This window comes from Phocoena sinus, chromosome 10 (genome assembly GCF_008692025.1).
Source record: "Phocoena sinus isolate mPhoSin1 chromosome 10, mPhoSin1.pri, whole genome shotgun sequence".
NCBI classification, from domain to species: Eukaryota; Metazoa; Chordata; class Mammalia; order Artiodactyla; family Phocoenidae; genus Phocoena; species Phocoena sinus.
The window spans coordinates 50781320-50806444 of record NC_045772.1 but is presented as its reverse complement, the minus strand read 5'-3'; the positions used below and the strand labels follow the sequence as shown (position 1 = coordinate 50806444).

General features: G+C 42.1%; 1 protein-coding gene across 4 annotated transcripts in view; it reads right to left on the bottom strand.

The window, feature by feature from the left end:
* Positions 1–25125, bottom strand: part of GRIP1 (glutamate receptor interacting protein 1) — a 702730-nt gene that overhangs the window by 75551 nt on the left and 602054 nt on the right. For 2 of the 4 annotated variants that reach the window (XM_032645739.1, XM_032645736.1), the window contains exons 10-14: positions 20078–20233; positions 19267–19419; positions 14144–14330; positions 13327–13472; positions 3460–3540 (exon numbers count right to left, since the gene is read on the bottom strand). In XM_032645739.1, coding sequence (XP_032501630.1) covers positions 3460–3540; positions 13327–13472; positions 14144–14330; positions 19267–19419; positions 20078–20233 — 723 coding nt within the window. The remainder of the gene's footprint in view (positions 1–3459; positions 3541–13326; positions 13473–14143; positions 14331–19266; positions 19420–20077; positions 20234–25125) is intronic. The other 2 variants (XM_032645737.1, XM_032645738.1) reach the window with 2 other exon arrangements.

Here is a 25125-nt window from a genome sequence, read left to right as displayed (position 1 = left end):
TGTATGCTAACACATATATACGGAATCTAAGAAAAAAAATGTCATGAAGAACCTAGGGGTAAGATGGGAATAAAGAACAGACCTACTAGAGAATGGACTTGAGGATGTGGGGAGGGGGAAGGGCAAGCTGTGACAAAGTGAGAGAGTGGCATGGACATATATACGCTACCAAACGTAAAACAGATAGCTAGTGGGAAGCAGCCACATAGCACAGGGAGATCAGCTCGGTGCTTTGTGACCACTTAGAGGGGTGGGACAGGGAGGGTGGGAGGGAGGGAGACGCAAGAGGGAAGAGATATGGGAACATATGTATATGTATAACTGATTCACTTTGTTATAAAGCAGAAACTAACACACCATTGTAAAGCAATTATACTCCAATAAAGATGTACAAAAAAAAAAGAAACATTCATAAACCCCTGTAGTGCCTCAGTTTCCCTAACAGTACTTGTGTGTGTATGAGTGAGAAGAGGGTCCTTTGATAATTACGATTGGCACTAAATTTTGTGGGGTAGAGCCTTGCTTAAAATATTTCATGAGGCTCTATGTGGAAAATAAATATCGATCATTATAATAATTAGCATTCATTACGGTTCATAATGTGTTCTGGGCACCTTACATACACTAACTCATTTAATTTTCTCAACAATGTTACAAAGAAGGTAATGAGCACGCCATTTTATAGACAAGGAAACTCAGTACAGAGCGGTCAAGAGAGTTGGGAAGTGGGGCAGTCTGGGCTCTGAGTCCTTGCTCTTCATCATTTTCCAAGTTCATCCTTCTTCAGTTCATGCAATAGACTTTGCACAAGCATCTATATTCCTCATCGCCCTCAGAGGCTCATTTCCTGGAGGGCACACTGGTTAGAAGAACATTGTTTACAGACTCCTCATTCACTCCTTCCACAAAGACAGGGATTAAACAAGCATCTTGTATGTGCCAGGAACCGTGCTAAACCTCAGGAACTTACTGTTTTGTAACAATGAAAATGGATTCTGCTTTTTTTTCTTTCTTTAGCAAATTCTGCTTTCTCAACCGGCAAAATAGGAGTATTTTCCACGAGGAGACACAGACTCAGGACGGTGATGATTAGTTGTGTAAATGGAGCTGGAGCTCTAGAAGGACCGACAGGCACGTTTGATGAGCTTACGTACCATTTCTCCATCCAGGTATGGCACAAAACTTTTAGCTTCCGTGAAAAGCTTTAGTTTACAGCTGGCTAAAATTCAAGCAGTTTTGTGGGGTTCTGGGATAGTTTCCATGATTGGTATTAAAATCAGTTTTAGTACCTATGTAACATCATCATAAAGCATAATTTTATATGATTCTTTATGTGAATAAAATATTTTGCAGTTGTGTATACACGGCCACACTTGAAACAAACTGAACATATAAATACTGGCTTTGAAAAAGGAATCTATCACAGGATTAGTTTTTAAAGGGGTACTCTCCTTTATAGTTAAATTACATTCTTATGTATATTAATCTTTAAGAATAAATCTATTGCGAGTTGCCATATGATCCTGCAATCCCACTCCTGAGCATATATTTGGGCAAAGCTATAATTCACAAAGATACATGCACCCCTAGGTTCACAGAAGCACTATTTACAATAACCAAAGTGTGGAAACAACCTAAATGTCCATTAGTATTGGGCCGTGGCACTCAGAGTGTCTTTACTGAATGGAGGCAGGAGGAAGAAAGAATGGGGTGGAAGCAGGGTCTCTGCGTGCAGCCAGCAAGCAGGCTCCACACTGCGCAACTCCAAGAGGTACCACATTCACGGCCAATTCTGATGGAATAAATGAATGGAATGGAATAGACAGGATAAATGAGAGCAGGGTTAAAGTTACATGGGGGTTGCAGAAGCCACGTAGAGCCCCAAATACTTTTAGAATAGTAAGTGCTGATGAGCTCTCCCTTAATCTCAGCAAGCACAGCTGGTGACAGAACAGTGGCATACCATCTTTGCTTCGTAATGAACAAACCGAAAGGGGAAGCGACCCAGTTAAAGGCGTAAATGACTGCAGTAGCAACTAGAATAGGTCTGGAGTCTCCAAAGTCCCATTTCATCTTTCTACTTACTCTACAGAGGAATGTCAGATCCATCAGTCCTACTTTTCTCCCAGTACTGGGGGTTGGGGGAGATACAGGCTCTCATACATATGGCTTCTTGTTCTTTTTTTTTGCAGTACGCGGGCCTCTCATTGCTGTGGCCTCTCCCGTTGCGGCGCACAGGCTCCAGACGTGCAGGCTCAGCGGCCATGGCTCACGGGCCCAGCCGCTCCGTGGCATGTGGGACCCTCCTGGACCGGGGCACGAACCCGTGTCCCCTGCATCAGCAGGTGGACTCTCAACCACTGAGCCACCAGGGAAGCCCTGGCTTCTTGTTCTTAACATTTATTCCATATTGTAGTACCACTATTTTTGGTGTTACATTAGATATATGTGATTTATTGGTTGTTAATAGAACTTCATTTTCGATGTTAAATGTATATTGTCAAAGTTGAATTGAACAGCTCCCATTTCATACACCCACTTGAGAACTCTTTGTTTTTGCCTTAGCCACTGATGTAAACGCTATCCGACAGAGTGTAGTGAGGCACCTTTATGTAGCCTCATCACTCTCTGGAAGGGACCACACCTTGGTCACAGATGTTGCTTCTAGGTCTCCTTTGGTCTTCATGCATTAATCATTTGCTTCATTTTCTTGGAGCATTTATGGATGAACTTAGTTTATGGATATTAAAAGCATAGAGACCTCACTTTCCATTCTATAAATTTCCACTGGGGCTCAAATTTTCAAAGCTGTTTTACCAAAGCAGTTATAAATCTAGAGCCTGAGGAAAAGAGGGAATTAAACACATTTATATGTCCTCCTTTTCTTTTTGGCTTGATTACCCAGGCACCTTGTACCATGGAGGAATTCAGGAAGTTACTAAAGAAAAAGACATTATTTCACTCTTGCAAAATGAATTATAGATGCATAGTGGACAGATGGGAAGATGGTCTCAACAGATTATTGTGAAAACTTAATCTATAGTATGTTAAAATGTAGAGAACCTCTATTCCTTCATATGCCACCTAATTATTCATGTGGGGTGTGTGAGACGTATTTATTGAGTACTTACTCATTATTTGCCAGGGACTATACTAGGTATATAAATATGTTATTTTATTTAATACTCTGAATAACCTACAAAATGAGGATATTTTGCAGATACCCTTATTTCCATTTTATAGGTGAAGAAACCTGAAACTGAAGAGAGTTCCAGTAACTTGCTCCATTCACACAGCTATTCAGTGCTGGAGGGTGACTGGCTCCACATTTTTGTACCATTAGGTAGAAACTTGGCAATGAAACTTAAAACATTTGCCATGCCTGTAAACCATTTGAGAATACACTTTTGTAATGTCTTCCTAAAACTCTGCATTTTAAAAGATATCACTTGTACTTACAACTTATGGTTATTCCAAGTTCCACACTGTGTTTCTTAGGAAGCTTTACATGAAATGTTCCACTACTCGGGATGACAGACTCTGTAATTTCAAAACAAAAAAGAATGTGTTTAGAGAAGACTAGGAAGATTGGAGCACCAATCAATGAAAATGCATCAGGAGTACTTGTATCATCATCATCGTCTGTAGTTAAAGCTGTAGGAACTGACATGAAATCCTAATAAACTAAGCTCCTTGTGAAGAACAGACGTCCTACCCACAGGCAACAGTGCATAATTCACACCAACAGTCGAGTTCCACGTTTTTAAAGTGTGATTCAGACAGCATCTCCATCAAATTTACCTAGGATGCAAGTGAAAAATATAGATTCCCGAATCATCCCAGATCTGTGGGATCCGAATCTCTGAAGACAAGGCCTAGAAATCTGCATTTTAAACATATTCTCCAGGTGATTCTTAGGTATACTAAAGTTGAAGAACCAAAAGTAGTTATATTCTTTTCTCCCCCAACCATATTTTTTGCAGAGTTTATTATTCAGCAGTGCTTTCTTTTTTTCATTCATAGCTGGGGGAGATCGATTTCGGAAAAGATTTCAGTTAGCTGTGACGGTTGTTGATTTGGAGGAGGAGAGGTGTGCCTGAATTTGTAAGGTAAATGTGGAAAAGTACACTTAAAGATGTAGAAGCAGCAGTGATAGTCAAAATATCTCACAACCAGAATGGTCCTGACCACAACCACCCAGACTGAGTGCTGAGCAGAGTTGGAACAAAGGGACCCAAGAGGTCCCACTGCACCAAGGATGACCCTCTAGTCTCTGGATCATGGGGACGTTTCAGGGAGGAGCACGAGGGCAGGGGTCACTGGAACAGAGCGAAGTTGGGCTCAAATGTTGGCCAACCAGTAGAGAAGTAAGCTAATGTAGGAACAGAGAGGGAAGCGGTGTGTACTGCTCGACTCTCAACCTTGGATAAATCTACTGTGATTTTACCAGGGCGTGACAGTATCTGAGAAAGAAAGAATTGCTACATATTCTTAAATATATTCTTAAAATTCCTCTAACAGTCTGGGAGGCGTTCAATTGGAGACAAGGTTAAAATGGAAATATCCTCTTAAGAGATAACATCTATTCACACTAAGTAGCTAATGACTATAATCCTTTCTTGAAGGTTTTAGAAAGGGGTGGGAAGGGTTGGCAAGAAACAAAGGAAACATTAGCATAAGGGGAGGCTTGTGGGATGTTGGAATGAAACCACTTTTTCTGCTTCATTTTGCGCCAAGCTAGCTCCCAAACCGCCACAAAGAATTAACTACAGCTGCTGTGATGTGGGTAGAACTATTCAGTCCTCAGGCCCCTAGTCCAATTTGTTAATCACATTTTTAACATGTTTTGAGTCTCTGCAAAGCAGAGGTGAAAGGTGGGGTGGCCTCATGGAAGCAGAGTACTTCCTTCCTTCATCTGTCTTAACCTGCTCTTCCTGGCCTTTTCTACTTGCCCATGAAGAATTTAGGCAGTAAACCTTTTGTAAGACCAGAACCTGGGCTTCCCTGGTGGTGCAGTGGTTGAGGGTCCGCCTGCCGATGCAGGGGACACGGGTTCGTGCCCCGGTCCGGGAAAATCCCACATGCCGCGGAGAGGCTAGGCCCGTGAGCCAAGGCCGCTGAGCCTGCGTGTCCGGAGCCTGTGCTCCGCAACGGGAAAGGCCACAACAGTGAGAGGCCCGCGTACCGCAAAAAAAAAAAAAAAAAAAAGTAATAATAATAATAAGACCAGAACCTGATCTTCCAACTCAGAGTAACTGGCATAGACAAACAGGAGCACACAGTAAAATTTTGATTTTCCTGGGCCCTCCAGGCTTCTAGAAAGTCATCTGTAAAGAAGGTTCCCCAAACTGCCCTGGTAAGTTTCAGCCGGAGCTGCTGGGTAAAGGCAAGTCTGTCCCCTCTGGCTTCTTCCTTCTTCCCAGTTTTTTCCTCATTTCGCTGGGGCGTGAGGGAATCTGTCGCCTTCTCCCACTTCCTCCCTCTCTTCTTAATTCTCCTGTCCTGTCAGGTGTGGCCCCCTGAGTGTCACAGATGTTGTCCTCAACTAAGACTAATCTAAGATGTGCCAGGAAGTAACAACATATATTTATTTGTTTATTTATTCATGAAGAATTTGTATCCTTCCCATTTCCCAATCGGAACTTGAGATAGATAAAATTAGTTATTTCCCCCAGTAGATTTCAAAAAGACTGGCTAATTTTAATATATTGGGGCAGAAAAAGAGAAATGAGGTTAAGTAATAACCACCTCGGTATGCTTTACTTCTTTACTTCAGGTGCTCCAAGTATCACAAATATTTACTTCTAAAAGATCTCTCAAATCCTTCCTTTCATCTCTTCTCTGAATCTTTGTGAAGGCTAACTACTACCTGCTTCCCACCACCAAAAGAGAAAGTTTAGGAATTTGGAATTAGCATGCAGACTGGGGGCAGACAGGGTATTTGGAAGAGGCTAGTTTGGCCCATCCGCACCAATAGCCAGGCTGCAGAGAGAAGGCAGAAAGAAACAAGTGTACTTGAGGACAGTGTGAGGTCTTGGAGAGAGCCAGTGGTTAGCCTTGACAGCCCCTGGGTCTAGCTCTTCCAGGGGCTGCCTATTCCCTGTCCTCAAAGGCTGTGAAACACCAGTGTGCTTCCAGGAAATGCCTCTCCTGTCTAAATTAGCTTGAGTGCATTTCTGTGGCTTGCAACTAAATAGCTTTGCTATTTAGAGAACTCATTTCATGTATGTTTGTTTTAGTGTTATCCGTTTTACGAAAATGTTCTCTGTGAAAGGGGAGGGGAGCATAATGTATGTATATGTGTATCCATGTATGTATATGACATCTTGCCCAAGATGCTATACAAGTGAGTCTTTGATTCATAAGGGCCTGGAAAACACAGATCTAAAATAGTTACTATAGAAACATTTTGCTTTACATTTAAAAAAAAATTATTTGTTATTTTTGGCTGTGTTGGGTCTTCTTTGCTGCGTGTGGGCTTTCTCTAGTTGCGGCGATCCGGGCTACTCTTCATTGCAGTGCGCGGGCTTCTCATTGCAGTGGCTTCTCTTGTTGCGGAGCACAGGCTCTAGGCGTGCAGGCTTCAGTAGTTGTGGCACACAAGCTCAGTAGTTGTGGCTCGCGGGCTCTAGAGCGCAGGCTCAGTAGTTGTGGCGCACGGGCTTAGTTGCTCTGCGGCACGTGGGATCTTCCCTGACCGGGGCTCGAACCCGTGTCCCCTGCATTGGTAGGCGGATTCTTAACCACTGTGCCACCAGGGAAGCCCTTGCTTTACATTTTTAATGTAGGGAATCTTGACCAAGATTAACATTGTTAATGACACTGAAGGAGACATTATCGCTTCCTGGAAAACTAATAGATCACTTTTGACTACATAAGATTTGAAATATTTATAATGATGAATAAATATCAACATATGAATCTCTTTGATCAAGCTGTGGCTTCATTTTCTTAAATGTCAACATGATTTATTTTCTATTTGGTAATTTTTCCCCCCATACAATTACTTGGTTGTTAAAGCCAAGGCACGTTTAATTTGGGGTTTCTTAAGGAAATGATAATAAAGAGGAAAAAGATCCAATATTTGGAGAAACAACAGGTTTAGAGTAAGTAAACAGAACATTTATTTTCTTACACTCCCATGTGATTATTTTGTGCTTCCCTGGTTTTGCTTTATCTTTGTTAATACTGTAATTAAAAACACATTTGGGTAAACAAAGTCCTCTTTCTTTCCAACTGGTCTGCTTTTTCTGCCCAAAGCATTCATTGTTGGCACAGTAAGATAACCACCACATCACAATTCATCAACCTGGACACCCTTGTGAGATTTGAAAAAATTAAGGAATTATAATGGGGGCAAATGTAAATGTTTAACTCCCACTCACACAGAGGAAAACACGGGGGATTCTAGTAATGATGGCAAACAACATTTGATAGGATTTTTCACGGAGGCTTCTTGCCAGGACAAAGCTGTATTTTTTCCAACAAAGTAACTTCAGCATTAAAGTAGAAACTTTAAGCATTCATGATATTGTACACTGGTATTTAAAAGACAGTATTGAAAAAGGCAGAATGTAAACTGTTCATATGTTATGATTATAGCTTTACAAAATTATATGTATGGTAAAGGACTTTGGTAAAGAAATATATAAAAAATAAACTTTTGTTTATTAGAATGATGGGGTTATAAGTAACTTCAGCATAAGAAAAATCCCTTTAACATTACTACAATTTGTTTGGACAGTGGTACCCATGTAAAAAGAGACAGATTTAGGCAAAAGTGTACTCACCGTCAAGCTTTTTAACCACTGTCTGTGTCACTTAGAATGTTTATAAAATAGAGATAGGTAATCTCTAAGATCCAATAGTTTGAGAATTAGTGTCTGGGTATTATATATTTCTGAGGAAGAATTGGAAATGAATGGTGGTTCATATCCAGACAATTAGGAGTGATACACATAAAATAAAAATGCATGTATAGCACAAGTAAATACTTAGTAGACACTGCTATGGAGAAGGTCAATCGTGCTGGCTATTCCACTACTGGGATGTAGAGAGTAGATGCTCCCCGAGATCCTACAGTGCATAGGAGAGACACCTCCCCTCAACAAACAATGTCAGTAGGGCAGAAGCTCAGAAATCCTGCTGTTTCACGCTGGGAACCCTAATATCGTCTTGAAGAGGGAGTGTAATACGATATGGAAAAGACAGGTGCAAGTCAACAGACCCGGGATCTACCGTTCACTTTGCTGTATGACCTTGAGTTTCCCCACCTGAACCTCAGTTTTCCCATTCATAAATAAATGAAGGTATTGGATTATAACAGTCCTCCCGCCATGAATGTTCTACAATTATAATAAGTACATTCTGGGGCCACAGGACAGCCTTATTTGAAAGGTATACTCTCAGTGCCATCTGACTGATCCTTACGAGGTCTTTTACTGGCTTCTGCTTGGCCACAGCTGACGGGAAGGGGAAGATGCTACACCTAAGCTGGGCCACTTAGGTGCTTTTTCTTGGGAATTACAAGTTAAAAATGGCTAGTCCTGGCTGGGCATGTTAGCAAGGATGGGGCGATCATGTACAGTCAGAAGTCACAGAAAACTTGTACAGGGACAAAGGGAGCAGATGTGAAGAAACAAGCAGCACCAAGAGACGAGGAACCTCAGAGAAGCAATGGGTATGAAATCAATTCTTGGTGCAGACTGAACTTCCTGATCCTAGTCTCTCAGGAGTGCCAATTGTACCTCATTCATTCATTCATTCATTCACCAAGTATTGGCTGAGAGCCTCCTGTATTCCAAGCACTATTCTGGGTGCTGGGGTACATTCTTGAACAAAAGGCACAAAGTCTCTGACATCATAGATTTTCCTACTGGAGAAGACAAGACAATGAACAAATAAATATACCCCATAACATCATGGCATAAGAAGGGACAAGAAGAGCTATAAATCTGGGCAAGGGGACAGACAGTGATAGATGTCATGGAAGGCTCCTTTGAGCAATCTGAGCAAAGATCTGAATGAAGTGAGCAAACCACCCAGACATGTTGGGGAAGAGCTGCCCAGGCAGAGGGAACAGCAACTGCAGAGAGACTTTGATGGGATTGTACACGGCAGGAGCAGCTAGTTCATACTCCCTCCTCATTCTAAGTCCCGCCCTCCTCATTCCAAGTCCCGCCCTCCTCATTCCAAGTCCCGCCCTCCTCATTCCAAGTCCCGCCCTCCTCCTGAGAGACTTCACCACGTAGATGCTCCGCCCATCACTCTGCATCCCCCACTTCCAGACCTCTGGTTGAATGATACTTGCCTCCACTCCGCTTCACTTCGGCAGCTCACTACCCTGAGCCTTACTTGACCTCTGAAATCTTAAACTCTAACATGCCACTTTGACCTCAGTCTCCTGGCTGTTAGCCTTCTCATTCCCTTCCTCTCACTGCCCCCATTTTCCTTCCTGAAGACTCCTAATTCCTTAAGTGCTCCCTTTCCTTTTGGTCTCTCATGCTGATCCTTTATTGATTTCCGTCCCTCTCTAAGCTAGATTCTTTCAAGCACAGGCAGTATGCGTAGTGCTTGGAGTGTGGCCTTTGGAGCCGCACTATCTGTGTTAAAATCCCAGACCTACCATTAATGGGAATCTCCGTTTTCTGGGGACATAATAATAGTAACTTTCTCCATTGCTGTTTTAAGGACTAAATGAGCTAATGTACAGGCAGGGCTTAGAAAAGTAACATGCCATAGAGTAAGCATTTGATAAATACCATGATAATTTTGATGCTATTATCATAATCATTCCTCTGCTCTTCCTGCGACGATTTGAACCTCTATGACTTACGTGCTCCTTCTTTGAAACTTCTCTGGAAATCTCAGTCTCTGGATCAATCTAATCATCTACTGTCTTTGCTTTTATTCTTCGGCAGTTGAGGTCTCCTGACAAAAAACTACTTGACCATGCAGTTTGATGTTGCTATAGACTTAGAGCTTCTGGACTCTGCTTGGTCTACCACCCAGCTTGAAAATCCCTTTACGTGAGTCTGGTTGGTTATCTCATTCATGTCCCCATTAGCTATTCTAAACCTTCACCATTCTTTTCAACTCCCCAAGGTGCTCACCCTTTCACCTTTGCTTGACAGTTCTTACATGATCTTCCTAAACACAGCTAAAAATGTAATTACATTCTCACATCTTTCTCTTCAGACTCCTAGGGAGAGGTCTGCTAGTTTCTGTCTTAGACGAGTTATCTACCTATTTCTAGATAACTTCCCTTCTCATCCCTTTGGAAACCCATATCTACCAATTATCTCTTTTCTCTTTCATTTATTTTGGGCCCCAAACATGCTCAAATCTCTCCAGTCTTAACCAAACAAAATAACACCTCTCTGAATGTGGAATCCCCTTCTATCTGTTGTCCCATCTCCTTTCATCTACAGCTAAATATCTTGACACTGCCAAATGTCCTCTGGGGCAAAACTGACCTTGGTTGAGAACCACTGATTAGAAGATAGGGTGGTATAGGACTTCCCTGGTGGGGCGCAGTGGTTAAGAATCCGCCTGCCAGTGCAGGGGACATGGGTTGGAGCCCTGATCCGGGAAGATCCCACATGCCTCGGAGCAACTAAGCCCATGAGCCACAACTACTGAGCCCTCCCGCCTAGAGCCTGTGATCCGCAACAAGAGAAGCCACTGCGATGAGAAGCCCGCGCACAGCAACGAAGAGCAGCCCCCGCTCGTCGCAACTAGAGAAAGCCTGTGCACAGCAACAAAGACCCAACGCAGCCAAAAATAAATAAATTAAAAAAAAGAAGATAGGACAGTATAAGACAGAGCACCAAGTATGTAACTAAATGTTGCAGAAGTTCTCAAAAGGGGCGCCCATGGTGGCCTCCAGTCCTTTTCATCTACTCCCTGCATTTTTCCTGCCAAACTGTCTTCCAAGACCCCTTGGCAGACAGACAACAAGCATAGATTGTCTGTACTTCTCCACACTTTCTTCCCTCACCCCTCAGCTCCCTGCAATCCGACTTCTGTCCCTCAGTTGCTTGAAACTTCTCTACGATGTCTTTCTTCCTAATTGCTGAATCCAGTGGACATTTCCTTTCCTGCCTTCCTTACTTGAATTCTCCACAGCACTTTTATGCTATTGATGGCGACTTTTGCCTTGAAACTCTTGCTTTGGCTTCCAAAGAGTTTTGGTTCTCCTCCCACTTCTCCTATAGCATCTTCATCGTCTCCTTTACTAGCGTCCTTTCCCTTTAAATCTTAGTATTCCTCAGGCAAAGTCCCCTCCTCAGTCCCCTTCTTAACTCTACTCTTTCCCTAGTGGTGTCCTTTATTCCATGACTTTAACCATCACCGCCATGTTGGTCACTCCTCAGTCCTGCTCTCCAGCAGAGACCCCAATCCCAGGCTCCAGGAGGTAGCCTGCAGTCTCCCGGGCACTTCCTTCTGCATTCCAGTGGCAACACACTTTCAGCAAGTCTATTCTTATCTTTCAGCAGTTCTTTCTTGTGTCTAATTGGATACAAAGTCCTTGAAGATGTCGATCCTTTCTATTCTTTCTTTCAATGATCTGAACGTAGCGCAGCACCTAGCACTTAGTAACTGGTACTTGGGAAGAGTCTCTTGAGTAAGGAATGGATGTACTTGTCCTTTTTTCCCTAGTATTGACAGTGGATTTGCCTACTCATGTTTAAAACAGAACTCTTTTTCTTATCCCCAAATTTCTACGCTTCAGGTCTTCTTCTCAGTTAAAGACACGGCTATCTGCTCAAGCACTCACCTTCATAACTCAGGATCATTAGGATCTCCCCTTTCTCTCATCTTCCATATCCGACCCATAAGCAAGTTATGTTAGTTAGCTCTGCTTCAAGCCGCATCCTAAACTTCGCTCTCTGTCACCATCTCTAGCACTACCGCCTTGTCCAAGCCACCAATCTTCTGCTACGATCTTCTGTTCTTTAAGTTTGCTACTGTCCCCCCTACACTTCACAGGGATCTCTCCAAAACATCCATCAGGTTATCTCAGTCCCCTCCGTAACAGGCTCCATGACTTCGTTACCCTTGTAAAATTGTACCAAGGCACTGCACTGGCCTGTTCCAACCTCTCCCACCCCACCTCCAGATCCAAACCTGACTCCTATCCCCAGCTCCCTTATATGCTCCAGCAAGAGCCCTTTTTGCTGTTCCTCAAATCCACCAAGCTTATTACACTGGCTGCTCCCTCTGCCTGGAATGCTCTCCTCCCAGATTCTGACATGGCTGGCTCCTTCTCAACCTTTAAATCTCTGCTGAAATGTCTCTTCCTTAGAGAGTTATCCTACGGAAAAAAAAAAAAAAACCCTACAGTCATTCTCTAACCCCCATTCGGTTTTATTTTCCTCAGAGCACTATTACTGCCTAAATTTATATTTACTAATTTTTAAATTAACTTTCTGTACTGCTATAATATAAGCGTCATGAAGACAGGGATTTTTTTTTTCCCCTCTCCTGTCCACTGTTGCACCTCCACTGTATAGAATAGTAACTGGCCCACAGTAAACATTCAGCAAATATTTGTTGGGATAATGTGACCCCTAGGTCCAAAGGCATATCTTTATTGATTGGTAAAGGTTATTGGGTCTGTGAGATAGTATTTCATTAAGAGAAGACAACTTTCTTAAATGGGAACTAGCATAGACCTCTAAACCCTGTACACCTATTAGCTACTGACAAGGACTCCTTCCATGGTCAAACTTAAGTCATACAAATGCACTTGCTGTTACTGACGCTGGGTTCAATCTCTTTCCTATTGCAAGTCTTGATCGCTACTGAAATAGTCTTGAATAAAGTCTCCCTTGTCATTTTTAACAAGTGTCTGGTACGATTTCTCTTTAACGCTAGAGACCAAATATTTACCTACTGGGCTTGAATAAATCCACCCAATGAATTTTCATTGTTCCCCACAGAACTTTCATATTTTTTTCTGCAGTGGGAAGAGTCAAAGAGAGGCATTTCTTGCCCCTGTGACTGAAGAATATGGTTTCTCTAGCATATAGGGGAAAAGTCAGGAAGAATAAAGGCTACATGATTTTTTAAATCACTTCTATAGCAGCTATTACTTATTCATTTTGTCACATTTATTTTCAATTGTTCTTGTGGTGACATTTTAATGAATAATACAAAAGCGATGCTCAGTTCGAAATGACACCTTGAACCTCCGAAGCAAAAACACGTTCGTTACATGAAAACAATTTGTCGTTCCTCCCCCATCCCCTGCCACATAACCCACGTAATTCACATGCAGTCCACTCCTGACTACGCAGCTGACTTGAGATTATATGATCGTACCTGCAACATCGAACTCAATTTCCAGTGTGACCTTGCTTGTGATTGAAGAGTCTCGGAGGAGCTGGCTGGCTTCCTCAAAGGTGCTGTCTTCAGTTGGAATTCCATTAATGGCCAACACTCTGTCTCCAATCTGTAGCACCCCACATCTGAATTTAGAACCACACGTTACAGGTCACAGATGGAGTAAATAATTATCCACTTGAAGTTGCCAAGATCCTGGCAAATAGCATTTGGTCTCATTTATTTAATGCTGTGGGCATCCTATTAGGTCAACTGCAATATCCCACATTCCTTTTTTTTTTTTTAATAAAAGTGTAGCTGATTTACAATATTGTGTTAGTTTCCGGTGTACAGCAAAGTGATTCGGTTATATGCAATGTCCTACATTCTTGCATTTCTTGGCTACAAATGTGAGCAAGGGAATCTTGAAGTATCCCAGAAAAGTAATTAATAATTCAGCACCATGGTATTGTTATAACCTGATCTGAACCAATATATAGTAATGATGAATGTGCATTCCCCCATGGCACAGAAATTATTATGAAGTTTGGACTTCAGAGATTTTTTTTAATGGATTTTTCCCCCTTTTTAATTAATTTAGCCTCTAGTCGCCAATGGACAAAAATCTGCTGAAGGCACTCACGCTCGCTATTCTGTCTCAAACCTGATCAAGGACGTAAAATTTTATTGTCAGAACAGCGTTCATCACGTCTTGCATTTCCTGCGTTGAGCACTGTTCCATAATTTATTAGCTAGTCAAAGATAGCCAGCGAGAAATGCAGGGCAGACAACGATGCCATGAAGGAAAATGTCTCACCTCTCTGCCGGGCTGTCAGCTTCAATATAGGAAATCAGAGGTGGAGAGGAGAGGGTCTCGGTGGCAAACACACTGCCCTGCAGTTGAATCCCAAATCCTGTGACAGGATCTGCTGTGAGCACAACCTCTGTGGTTTCTGTGTGAACAACCTGCCCAGCCAAGCCCACCGTACTGGAGGCTAATGACACTAGAGGAACAAACACACACACAAGAAATGACTTTAGATTGGAACAGGCACCAGGAACGCCAGCGTTTCTGAAACAGATCATGTCTCCGGAACAAAAACTCATTGGCAATGGTGGGATGTGAGGTTTTGCTCTTTTAGCATAAAAAGTTTCACCAGAACTGAACAGGATAGACGAATCTCCCAATATTTGTCACATCTAAGTCACAGCATCAGTGTAGCCCCCTCCTCAGGCCCACCCCTAATAGCAGGGACAGTTGTGGGAGCTGTAGGAAGAGGATGGTCTTGGGGTCAGGGTACCTGGGGTCTAGTCCTGGCTCGACCACTAAGCAACCAGTTGGGTGACCTTGGGGTAAGTCATCTATCTCCTTCCTATCTAGGAAAATGGGGGTTGGGCTTAACTGGTCTAATGTGGTTTTTTTTTCCCCCCACTTTAGCCATTTGTACCTAAGGTTCCAGCTTTTACAAACAACTTGACCTTCAGTTTTGAAGAAACAACTGATCCAAGTCTGGCTCCTGGGGTGATGAGGATGTTCTGGTCATCAGCCTAAACGTGGCGCTGGGCTGCCACAATGGAGTCCTTTAAACCCTACATTCCTCCTACCCGCAAATTTGGTCTCTTCCGCTCTTGATCTTTCCACTGGCTCGCCAGCCTGTTTTGTTATCTCTTATTTCATTCATTTCTCTGATATTCATCCAAGGCCCCAGGCACAAAGCTGTCTAGTTCCCATTCCCGACCTAGGTGGTGAAGAAGCATCCTCCAGGAAAGCCTTCCTCGCAGCGCTGCTCACTGGCACCCGTGCCTCCTTTGCTCTCTGTGAGCAAGCTGTCTGCCTGTAGGGTCCTGCGTTTGACTGCCACTTCCTCCAATAAAGGTCTCTGGCCTCCTTCCTCCAACTGAAACCTGATGACACCATACACCTCAGGACACTCCCCAATCACAAGCTATTTTTCCTCACGCTCCCTGCCTGGGGCAAGGAGAGAGAAGGGTTTAGAATACTCCTTGCTGCCCGTATGCAGTGCTGTTTATCTCAAATCACTCCTATTTCAAGTTCCATATTCTGTATTCATTTCTGCTTTGTCTCATCTTCAAACCCATAGTTTTCTGTTTTTGCGAAGTCCCTCCATTTCCTCACTGACTTCAGGACTTGGCTGTGAACCTACCTCCTCTAAACCTTCGTCGTCCTCGGTACCTTTGACATCACGGCCGTAATCCCCTAACATGCTGGCCTGACGGTTATTCATCTCTCTCAATGCCAGTTACTAGAAGTTCCATCCTCCTCCAGTTCTCTGCCAGCAGAGCCCTATGCTGGACCCCATCTTCCTTCAAAGTGGATAGAGCTCCAGGATCTCAATATCTGAATCCTCCTTATTGATCACACGTCCTTATGAGCCATCTTCTCAAGTCCCTACGATCTGACTTTCTCCTCTTTATGACGTCTAGTCCCATTTTCTCCCACTTGTCTCCGAGTCTAATGGCTTTCAAACAGTATTTTTAGCAACGGATATTTCCCCCCCTTCATATGAAAGCACGTAAGAGATGCCCTTGTATTCCAGATAAGAACACAGCTACTGCAGGTAGTGAGGTAGGAGCAGAACACTCCAGAAACTTCTGCCTCCCTCACGTGAGAATCTGGTTTGCAAGCCATCATCTTTCCTCGTTGCCTTTTCTAACATCACTTTCCTCCACACTCCACCTGGACCTCCGATGACCATTTCAATGATGCCTCTGCTACTATTCTTACACCTCATGTGATTTTGTCTACTCTCACACACCGTACTCTTTGGTAACAGCCAGACACTCCACTGCTGTTACTGAGGTGCTGAAGGGTGCTACAGAAAGTCATGACGAATTCACATTATTCTCTATGGGGCCCTGGAATCTTTTGTGGTGTAATATTTTGTCACCTTATTTGATTCCTCATGGGATTTTTCAGAAATATTTCTACTCTTTTAAGGGTCAAACTTTACTTCCTTTCCTACAAGACTGAAAAGATCCAGCCATTTGACAAGAATTCCTTAAACAACAGGCTTCTCAACCTCAGCTTCTCAGTATCATCATTTGCTCTCCCCCTCCACCCCCATTTCACCTGCTGCAACTAAGGAACCCATGTGCTGCAAACAAGGAGCCCACCTGCTGCAACTAAGATCCAGTGCAAAAAAAAAAAAAAAAAAAAAAAAAAAAGATCCAGTGCAACCAAATAAATAAATATCAAAAAAAAACAAGGGAAGGGCTAAAGTGGCAGAGGGCACAGCACATACAGAGGTGCAGAGGCATGAGAGCAGGCCTGGAGAACATGACTCAGGAGCAACTAAGCCCATGTGCCACAACTACTGAGACCGAGCTCTAAAGCCCGCGAGCCACAACTACTGAGCCCACGTGCCACAACTACTGAAGCCCGTGTGCCTAGAGCCCGTGCTCCACAACAAAGAGAGGCCATCGCAATGAGATGCCCGCACACCGCAATGAAGAGTAGCCCCTGCTCGCTGCAACTAGAGAAAGCCTGTGTGCAGCAACAAAGACCCAACGCAGCCAAAAAAAAAAAAAAAACACCCCAAAACCAAAAAACTTTAAGATGTGTAAACATCCACCTGAGATAGCCAAACAGATTATCATTTATCTGTAGTCACTAATATCCTTGATCAAGACAGCAGTCTTACCTCACACAAATGTTTGCCCATTAAAGCAGAAGTATGAACATGAATGCATCTGTTTTAATTGCTCTTCCCTGCTGAGGGCTGTTAGCCCGTTTTCTCTCAGTAAGCAGTGTTGCACAAGAAGACATTTTATGTAAAAAATCTCGTATAAAAATATCCACCACAAATCCTGAGGCATTAAATGGAAGACTCAACCTATGTATTATGTCAAAGTGGAACCATGTGAAAAATGCCTAAGTTTGAAAGCAGTGTTAACATCTCAGATATGGGCATCATAATAGCAAACACTAGTGCTTACTTCAATAGTGCTTACTATTTAATAAGTATTGTTCTAGCATATAGTATATTTATAATTATAGTTCTTATTTCATTGGGTAACTGTGAAGATTATATGAGAATATATCATTGTTCATACATATATATGAACATATCATACATATATATGAATATATAGTCTAGAATGTATTTCTTGTCCTGCATGTTCCTTTCAGTGATGAGAATACACACACACACACACACACACACACACACACACACACATATACACATTTTCATATAATCTTCACAATTACCCAATACGGTAAATACTATAATTAGCCCCACTTTGTAGCTAAGAATGCCAAGGTACAGAGAGCTTAGAAAATCTGCTCAAGGTCCTAGAGCTAGAAATTAATGACACTGGGATGAGAACCCACACAACCTGGTTCCAGAGGCTATGCTCATAACCAGTTCACTCTGTTGCCTTCAACTCATTTCTTCCATGAGTAAATAATTTGCTCTCTCGAGTCAGCTAAGAAACATATGAGGCTCTAGAAGTTCCTTGTTCTCAGTCTTCCTTCTATTTACCTATACTAAAGATGACAAATCTTCTATTTGAAGGGATATGCACGTCAATATCATGAATACACCACAGTGGAGGTTTGCGATGGTTTTCCTTGTAAGGAAACCTCAGGTTCTTATAACATGAAGAGACCATGTCCCAGTGTGGGTGATGGCTTGTCTCCTACACTGATGGTGGCATTGGTAGGCCTGGCCACAGACCCACCTCTGAAGACGAATCTCTGGCAAACCAGCTGCAGAGCCAATAGATCCAACCACCCTTCCTCACAAGAACATTTTCTCTTTAACACCAGTCTTGAAGTACCTGGGTTTGGTTTTGTTTAGGTAACTTAAGAGTGGTCCTTACTTTATCCCCATGGTAAGCACAGGAAGAGATCCCATCTTCTTTGAGCTTCTTTACAGGAATCACAATCATGGCCACCAAAAAAACCAAGAAATACTCACACCTCTCTAGACTATGATTAGATCTGGTTGGAGAGATAGGTGTGCTCTTCCTTTAAAACTTATGTGATTATGATGAGAGATTATATTCTGCCCTCCCGTCACCACAAAAGAAAAATTTAGGAGTGATGTGTTTCTTCCCTTCTTCCCTAAGACATTCAACCACCCTTTTCTTGTTTACACGTACAACCAGCTATCCAGAAACAAGCAGCCAACCACATTTTCCTAGTCTCGCCTAATCTATAATGTGCTTGGCTGTCCCAGAAGATCGTATTTCTAAGAATCACGGTCGAAATTCCTGGACCCTAGGATGCTTGTTGTAAAGACCAGCATCCTTCAATCTTCCTGATGCTGGAGTGAGTAACAGAGATATATGTTAGGGCAGAGATTTTCAGTGCGGCACGTTCCTGGGGAAAGTATTAGAATCTTGGGGAGTGAAATACAGTTTGAAAAGGCACATTCAAGGGGAATGAGATATAGTTTGAAAACGCATGTTTAAACTTATCATTGCCTTTCTTGCAGGGGGAGGTTCATGAAATATAATTTAGTATGAAATTTATAATAATATTAAACAACTGCATGGAACTCTTATATTTATCAAAAGGGGGACCCAGTTTTAAAAAACTGCTTTAGAGTGAATAAGAAACTAAGAACAAAGATTTCATGTCCAAAACTACCCAGGATATAAGGAAGGAGTCTTAAAGAAAAAAAATCACATCTTTGGTTATCTTATCAGATCAAAAGAGCAAGAAAAAGATCTCAAAAACAAAAGTTGTAGGCAAAGGTAGAATGAACTAACAAATTCAGTCTGAAACCGTATTTGGTGCAATCATTACCTTGTCGATAAGAGAGATCATTTCAACGGTCTTTGGCGCAGGGCTGCGAGCTGCTTAGCGTCTACCTGTGAAACACTCTTCCCGAAGGTTTCCTTATATCCAAGACTCCAACAGACCCACCCGTTTCCTCCAGGCCAAAAGTCATTGGCTAACATTTCACTTACGTGAGCTTTTGAAGTCTTTCTTTTTCAACCTCCTCCTCATCATGGTTCCACGTGGGCTAGTGGAGTAGAGGCTTCGAGGCAAAGTCCCCATGTTCAGGGAACTCAGGCTGTATGCACTCGTGGAGGTAGGAGAGAAGGATGAAGACAAAGCTGCTGTAAAAGAGTGAGGACTTGGCACAGAGCATTCTCAGGTGGGGTGTGAGCCTGCCACACCTGCCAACCAGCAACAATATAGAAAGACACACAAGAGGCACAGCAATGGCTAGTAGGTACCCCAACCAATAAGAGACCAGATCTCAGGAGCCATGGAGACAGCGTTTTAGAATCTGAGTTACAAGGGCCCGGAAATGCCTGAGGAGCAGCACTGATCTTCATAAGTATAATGCAACACGGAGAGGCTCTATGAATTTTGCTTTAGACAAAAAAGTAAACATTAAAACAAGTTTCTCCGTAAACAACAACTCAATGCCCCAAATACATAACCTCATTTTCAGATATTTTCTGACATGAATTTCACAAGTGGTTCCACATACACAAATAAGGTCTGAGAATACTGTACTGTATATACTATTCTGCATTGGTATTTCCTGACCACACATAAAGCATTCGGAACCTTTACGTCCTTTCCTAACAACAAATGCTTTCTGATGGAAAAGAAGGACTTAAGAGATGACAGAAATGTTAAGTTGCTACTACATAAAGAAAAGCACACCACACCTGTGAAACCAAAAATGGTATGAATCAGTTGAGGAAGGGGTGAGAAGAATATAATTTAAGTAAAAGACCAGGAGGCGAAAGCCTGGAACATTACGAGGGCTGTTTGGAGGAGGTGCTTTCGTGAATGTCAGGGCTGGCGCTCTGCAATGGTCTGGGTGGTACGTATTATAGTGATGGTAGGTGTGAAGACTGCAGTGGTCGCTGGCCCAGGAATCCCAGGGAGGTTGCCTGTCGCTCCTCTGAATTTTCACTGCCCATATGAAGTGATGATGAGAAATAAAAACAAACAAAGAACCAAAAAAAAAAAAAAAAAGAGGAAAACGTAACTTGAATTGCACAAATAAAAAGTGTAACAAAAAAATGAAAGCTGCTTGCAAAAAGAAAAAAAAATATTGACTTTGCCCTTTTCTTAGTGGTCAGCAAAACTGATGATTAACATCAGGGATGGTAACTTTTCATCTTCGCAAGAATAATGCATGTCTATCCCCAGCCCATTTTTTCTCCTTTTAAGATGACTAGTGAATCCATTTCTAATCTGTGCTTCACAGCAGAGATTAAAAACATTTTTTTTTTACTTAAAAGTCAACCCCACAAAGATCTATGGCACAAGATTAGTGATTAAAGATTTGCAAATCTTGGCCAGTTAGTAGCACTTGTTTTGAGAAAAAGGAAAGAAGGAACGATAAATCACACTGGCTCCTGATTCAAGGGGTTTACTAGTCACACATCATAATTTACTGCTGTGACATTTTAATTACACTACTATTCATCACTTGAACTTGATTTTTCTCAACAATAAACCACTCTAATCATCTATCCTTATCAGGATCTTATTTACACTCTAATCAGAAGATAAAAGTCTCAATGTATTTTATAATTTTGGGGGTATTTTTAAAAGATGTATTTACATTTGAAAGAGATATTTAATTATTAAAGTATTTCAAATACTTTATATTTCCTTAAGATGCCATGAAATTTTAATAAAGTCAATTTCAAAATTCTGGTGTCCCCTTTATTTTCAAAAAATTGTATATCATATTTCCATTCTAATTTCAATATTGCTTAGATTTGATTTTCTACCCAGTGTTCTGAAATACGAGCACGTTTATGTTTGTTACTATATTGACATGAAATTTTTCATTTAAGTATCTTAAAAAATGAAAAATAAAATATGAACTTTTATCTCCTACTGTTATGATTCTAAGGTTAGATGCCTTACATGTGAATGACTTTGCAGTATATTCGTGTAGTGAGGTCAAATACTCTGTAAGTATTTAAAGGAGGGTTATTTACATAAGAGTTTAGATTATACCATCCGTGATATCAGTCTCACTGGCCACTTCACAGCCTTTCTGGAATGAGACAGTAAATGGAACAAAAGCACTAGTGTGGACAGATCACCATGGGCTGAGGCCAAGCTGAGTTTCTGTTCCGGCTCCAGCCCATCTTCTGTATGTGACCCTGGCCAGTTACTCAACCTCTCTAGGCCTCAGTTTCCTCATATGTCGAGTGGAGATCATGAAAGCATCTATTGCACAGGCCAACTGCGAGAATTATGTACGTAAGGTGCTTAGCATGACGCTCGTACACAGAGTAAAATCCAATGACCCTTTATTAACAGCATTGATTCTGTCTACTTTCTATCTACTTGCCAATGAATCATTTTTAAAGGAAATAGATGTATCTCTCACTCAACAAATTTCACTCATCGGGCACTTAGGTTTAGAGAATATTTCAGGAAACTGCAGCACACTTTTCTGGCCACCACAATTTTGTAACCCTAAACCATCTGGCCCTTTCCTTCTATCCACTGCTGTTTCTAGTCTGGGTTCCATCTCCCTCTCCGCTATTCTACTTTCAAGCCACCATCTCCTTCACCTAGATCACTTCCTCATCTTCAGACTTGGCTCCCTGGTTCATCTCTGTATCCACAATACGGAATGATCTTTCAAATATATGTTAGATCATGTAACTCCCATTTAAGGTACTTCAATGGGTTACAATTACAAACAGAATCAAAAGTGAGTCCTGGGCTTCCCTGGTGGCGCAGTGGTTGAGAGTCCGCCTGCCGGTGCAGGGGGCACGAAGATCCCACATACCGCAGAGCGTCTGGGCCCGTGAGCCATGGCCGCTGAGCCTGCGCGTCCGGAGCCTGTGCTCCGCAACGGGAGAGGCCACAACAGTGAGAGGCCCGTGTACCGCAAAAAAAAAAAAAAAAAGTGAGTTCTACTTATCTCTCCAGCTTCATCCCCTAGCACTCTCCTCATCACTGCCTGTTTCAGCCATGTTGGTCTTTTGTCTCCTCTTAGAACAAGCCAGGCTGCTTCCTGCCTCAGGGCATTTGCACTTCCTGTTTTCCTACCTCTAATACTCTTCTCCCCCTTGTTTTCATGGCTGGCTTCTTGCTATCCTTCAGGTCTCAGCTCAGGTACCACCACCTCAGAGTTGTTCTGACCTCCTTGGATGAAGTGGCTGCCCTCTCCCATCCATGCTATCCCACTGCTGTTTTATGTTCTTCATACCACTTATTACTGTCTGAAATGGCTTTATTTATTTAATATACTTTTAACGTTTGTCCCTCTATACTGGAATGTAAATTCCATGAGACTAGGAATCACTTTGCTTGTCTTGCTCACTAGATGTATCATGGCAACTAGAACAGTGTCTGGTATATAATGACTGATGAATGAGTGAGTGCATGAGTGAATGGATGCATGCATGAGTGAACAGGAGGTCCATGTCCGCACTGTCCACACTGTGGACGCAGTTTCCTTGGGATAAAGAGCACTGCCCAGGAAGTCCCTGATGGATTCTCTTTCACCGTCCGCATTCCACTTTAGGGTGTACCAGAAGACTTTTTAGCAAGATGCAGTCGTTGCTGGGTCTGGCTAATCTACCCACAGCCATTCTATTGAGCTCTGTAAAATATTGTCAGATGAGGTACAGTGAGTGAACTTCAGAATTCTACACTCACTTTTCAACCCAGTTCTTTATGGAGTGCTTTGAAAATTACTGGGCATTTCTGATTACCGTCAAGCCCAATTGATAACACAATAAGAAAGCTACTGAGCACCTATTGTATGCCTGGCACTGTCGCAGGCAGGTTAAATGTAGGTTATAACATTTACTTTGAACTACTACTGGGGACTAAATCTTCATATACATAAAATAATTGAGACAAAAATTATATTCGATAATGCAAAAAACTGCATGCCATGGATAATGAATGCAAAAGGCGTTCAACAAACAATGTAGGCCAGAGAAGACAGCTATAGCCTATTTTGAACGTTCACTCTAAATCTCTTCTGTTTTATGGTGGTGTACTTAATACTCATATGTTAGGCAAGTATTTTAGTTTAAAAATTAGATGGTACTTTTTTGTGTGTGTGTGGTATGCGGGCCTCTCACCGTTGTGGCCTCTCCCGCTGCGGAGCACAGGCTCCGGACGTGTAGGCTCAGCGGCCGTGGCTCACGGGCCCAGCTGCTCTGCAGCATGTGGGATCCTCCTGGACCGGGGCACGAACCCGTGTCCCCTGCATCGGCAGGCGGACTCTCAACCACTGCGCCACTAGGGAAGCCCTAGATGGTACATTTTTGGCATGCTCTTTCATTTTGCAAAAAACATTCATTTATATTCTCCCATTTAATGGTCCCCATAATAACAGTCAGCTTTCACTGAGTACTCGCTATATACCAGGCACTGTGCTAAGTGCTTTTACATGGATTATCTCAGATAATACTCACGATATACCTATGAGGTAGGTATTATTATAATACCCATTTTACAGATGAAGAAACTGAGGTATAGAAAAGTTGGGTAACTTGCTAAGTTCCCAAGTGGTGGAGCCAGAATTAAAGTGCTGAAAGTCTGACTCTGAGTTGCTGCCCTCAGCCACCATACTCTACTGCCTCTTCCTATGTGTGTTCCTAAGTCCTTTGTTACAGATAAACAGCAAGGAAAATATAATGTTTTTCCTATCATTCCAAGGTGACAGCGCTGTTGAAATCTTGAGGTATCTGATATGGAAGGTACTTCTGTTTGTTCACTTCTCTAACTGTACCCTCTTGTCCTGTCCAGGAGTCCAAGGGTGTAGGCAACAGCTACGCTGGTGGTTGCTCCTGGGCCTCAGAAATGGAAGTCCTCCTGGTACTGAATGTATATAGAACCTCATGACTATGCTCACATTTTTTTTCCAAACTCTTTTACAAAGTTTCCTCCAGTCATGACTATCTCCCAAAAACCCTCAGTGGGAACAATTTCTGAGCTCTTTAAAAAACTCATTCTTGTTGGCTTTTTGAATGTTGCTACTTCCCAGCAAAAGGCACAGTTAATCTATTCCTGGTTGATGTGCCCATTTCTATATTTCCCCGAATGCTATATTTTCCTGAATGCTTTGTTGCTAAGCAAAATCTGGGAAATGGTATATCTCCAACCACCTATGGGATGAGAGACATGCTATTTAGGGATCAGAGATTTTGAAAAAATAACCAGAACTTTCTTGTAGTAAAAGGGTAAACCTATGCAAAACAACACCACTACATACCAAAACAGAAGTTTGAGAATTATAAACACAATCACATTTTTGAGGATTAACGGGGATTTAATTATGTTTAATTAAATTTCTTCTTGGAAATACAAGTCTGATTTTAATGTAAAATGTAGGGAGATGTCTGTATGTTAGATAAAGAAGATGGTGAACAATTTTCAACAAAAGTGAATGACAGGGTCAAAAACAGAAGCTAGAATTACTAAAATGACCAGCCCTTTACCCCCGTGAAAAATCACAAATGATGTCAGGTTTTCCACAGTGAAGAAAAGAAAAATTAATTTTTGGTCTCCATCCATTTTAGTATATAAATTCATCTTCTCAGACTGTCTTGGCAGGTAAAAATATTTAATATTTCATGAGTGGAAACTATTTGAACTATTTATGATTTGTATACAGGGCAAATAAAAGGTGGGAAAAATGAGGTTGCTGAAGACAATGACATTTTTATAGGGTCTGTTCACTTTCCTGATTCACTGATACCAGAATTTACCAAGCAAAATCTCATGCTGAAAAAGCACTAGGCAGTGTGCACTGTTGTGCCCACTGTGCTCCAAATCCAGTGGCGACTTCAGATTAATTTAGAAGAAGCTTA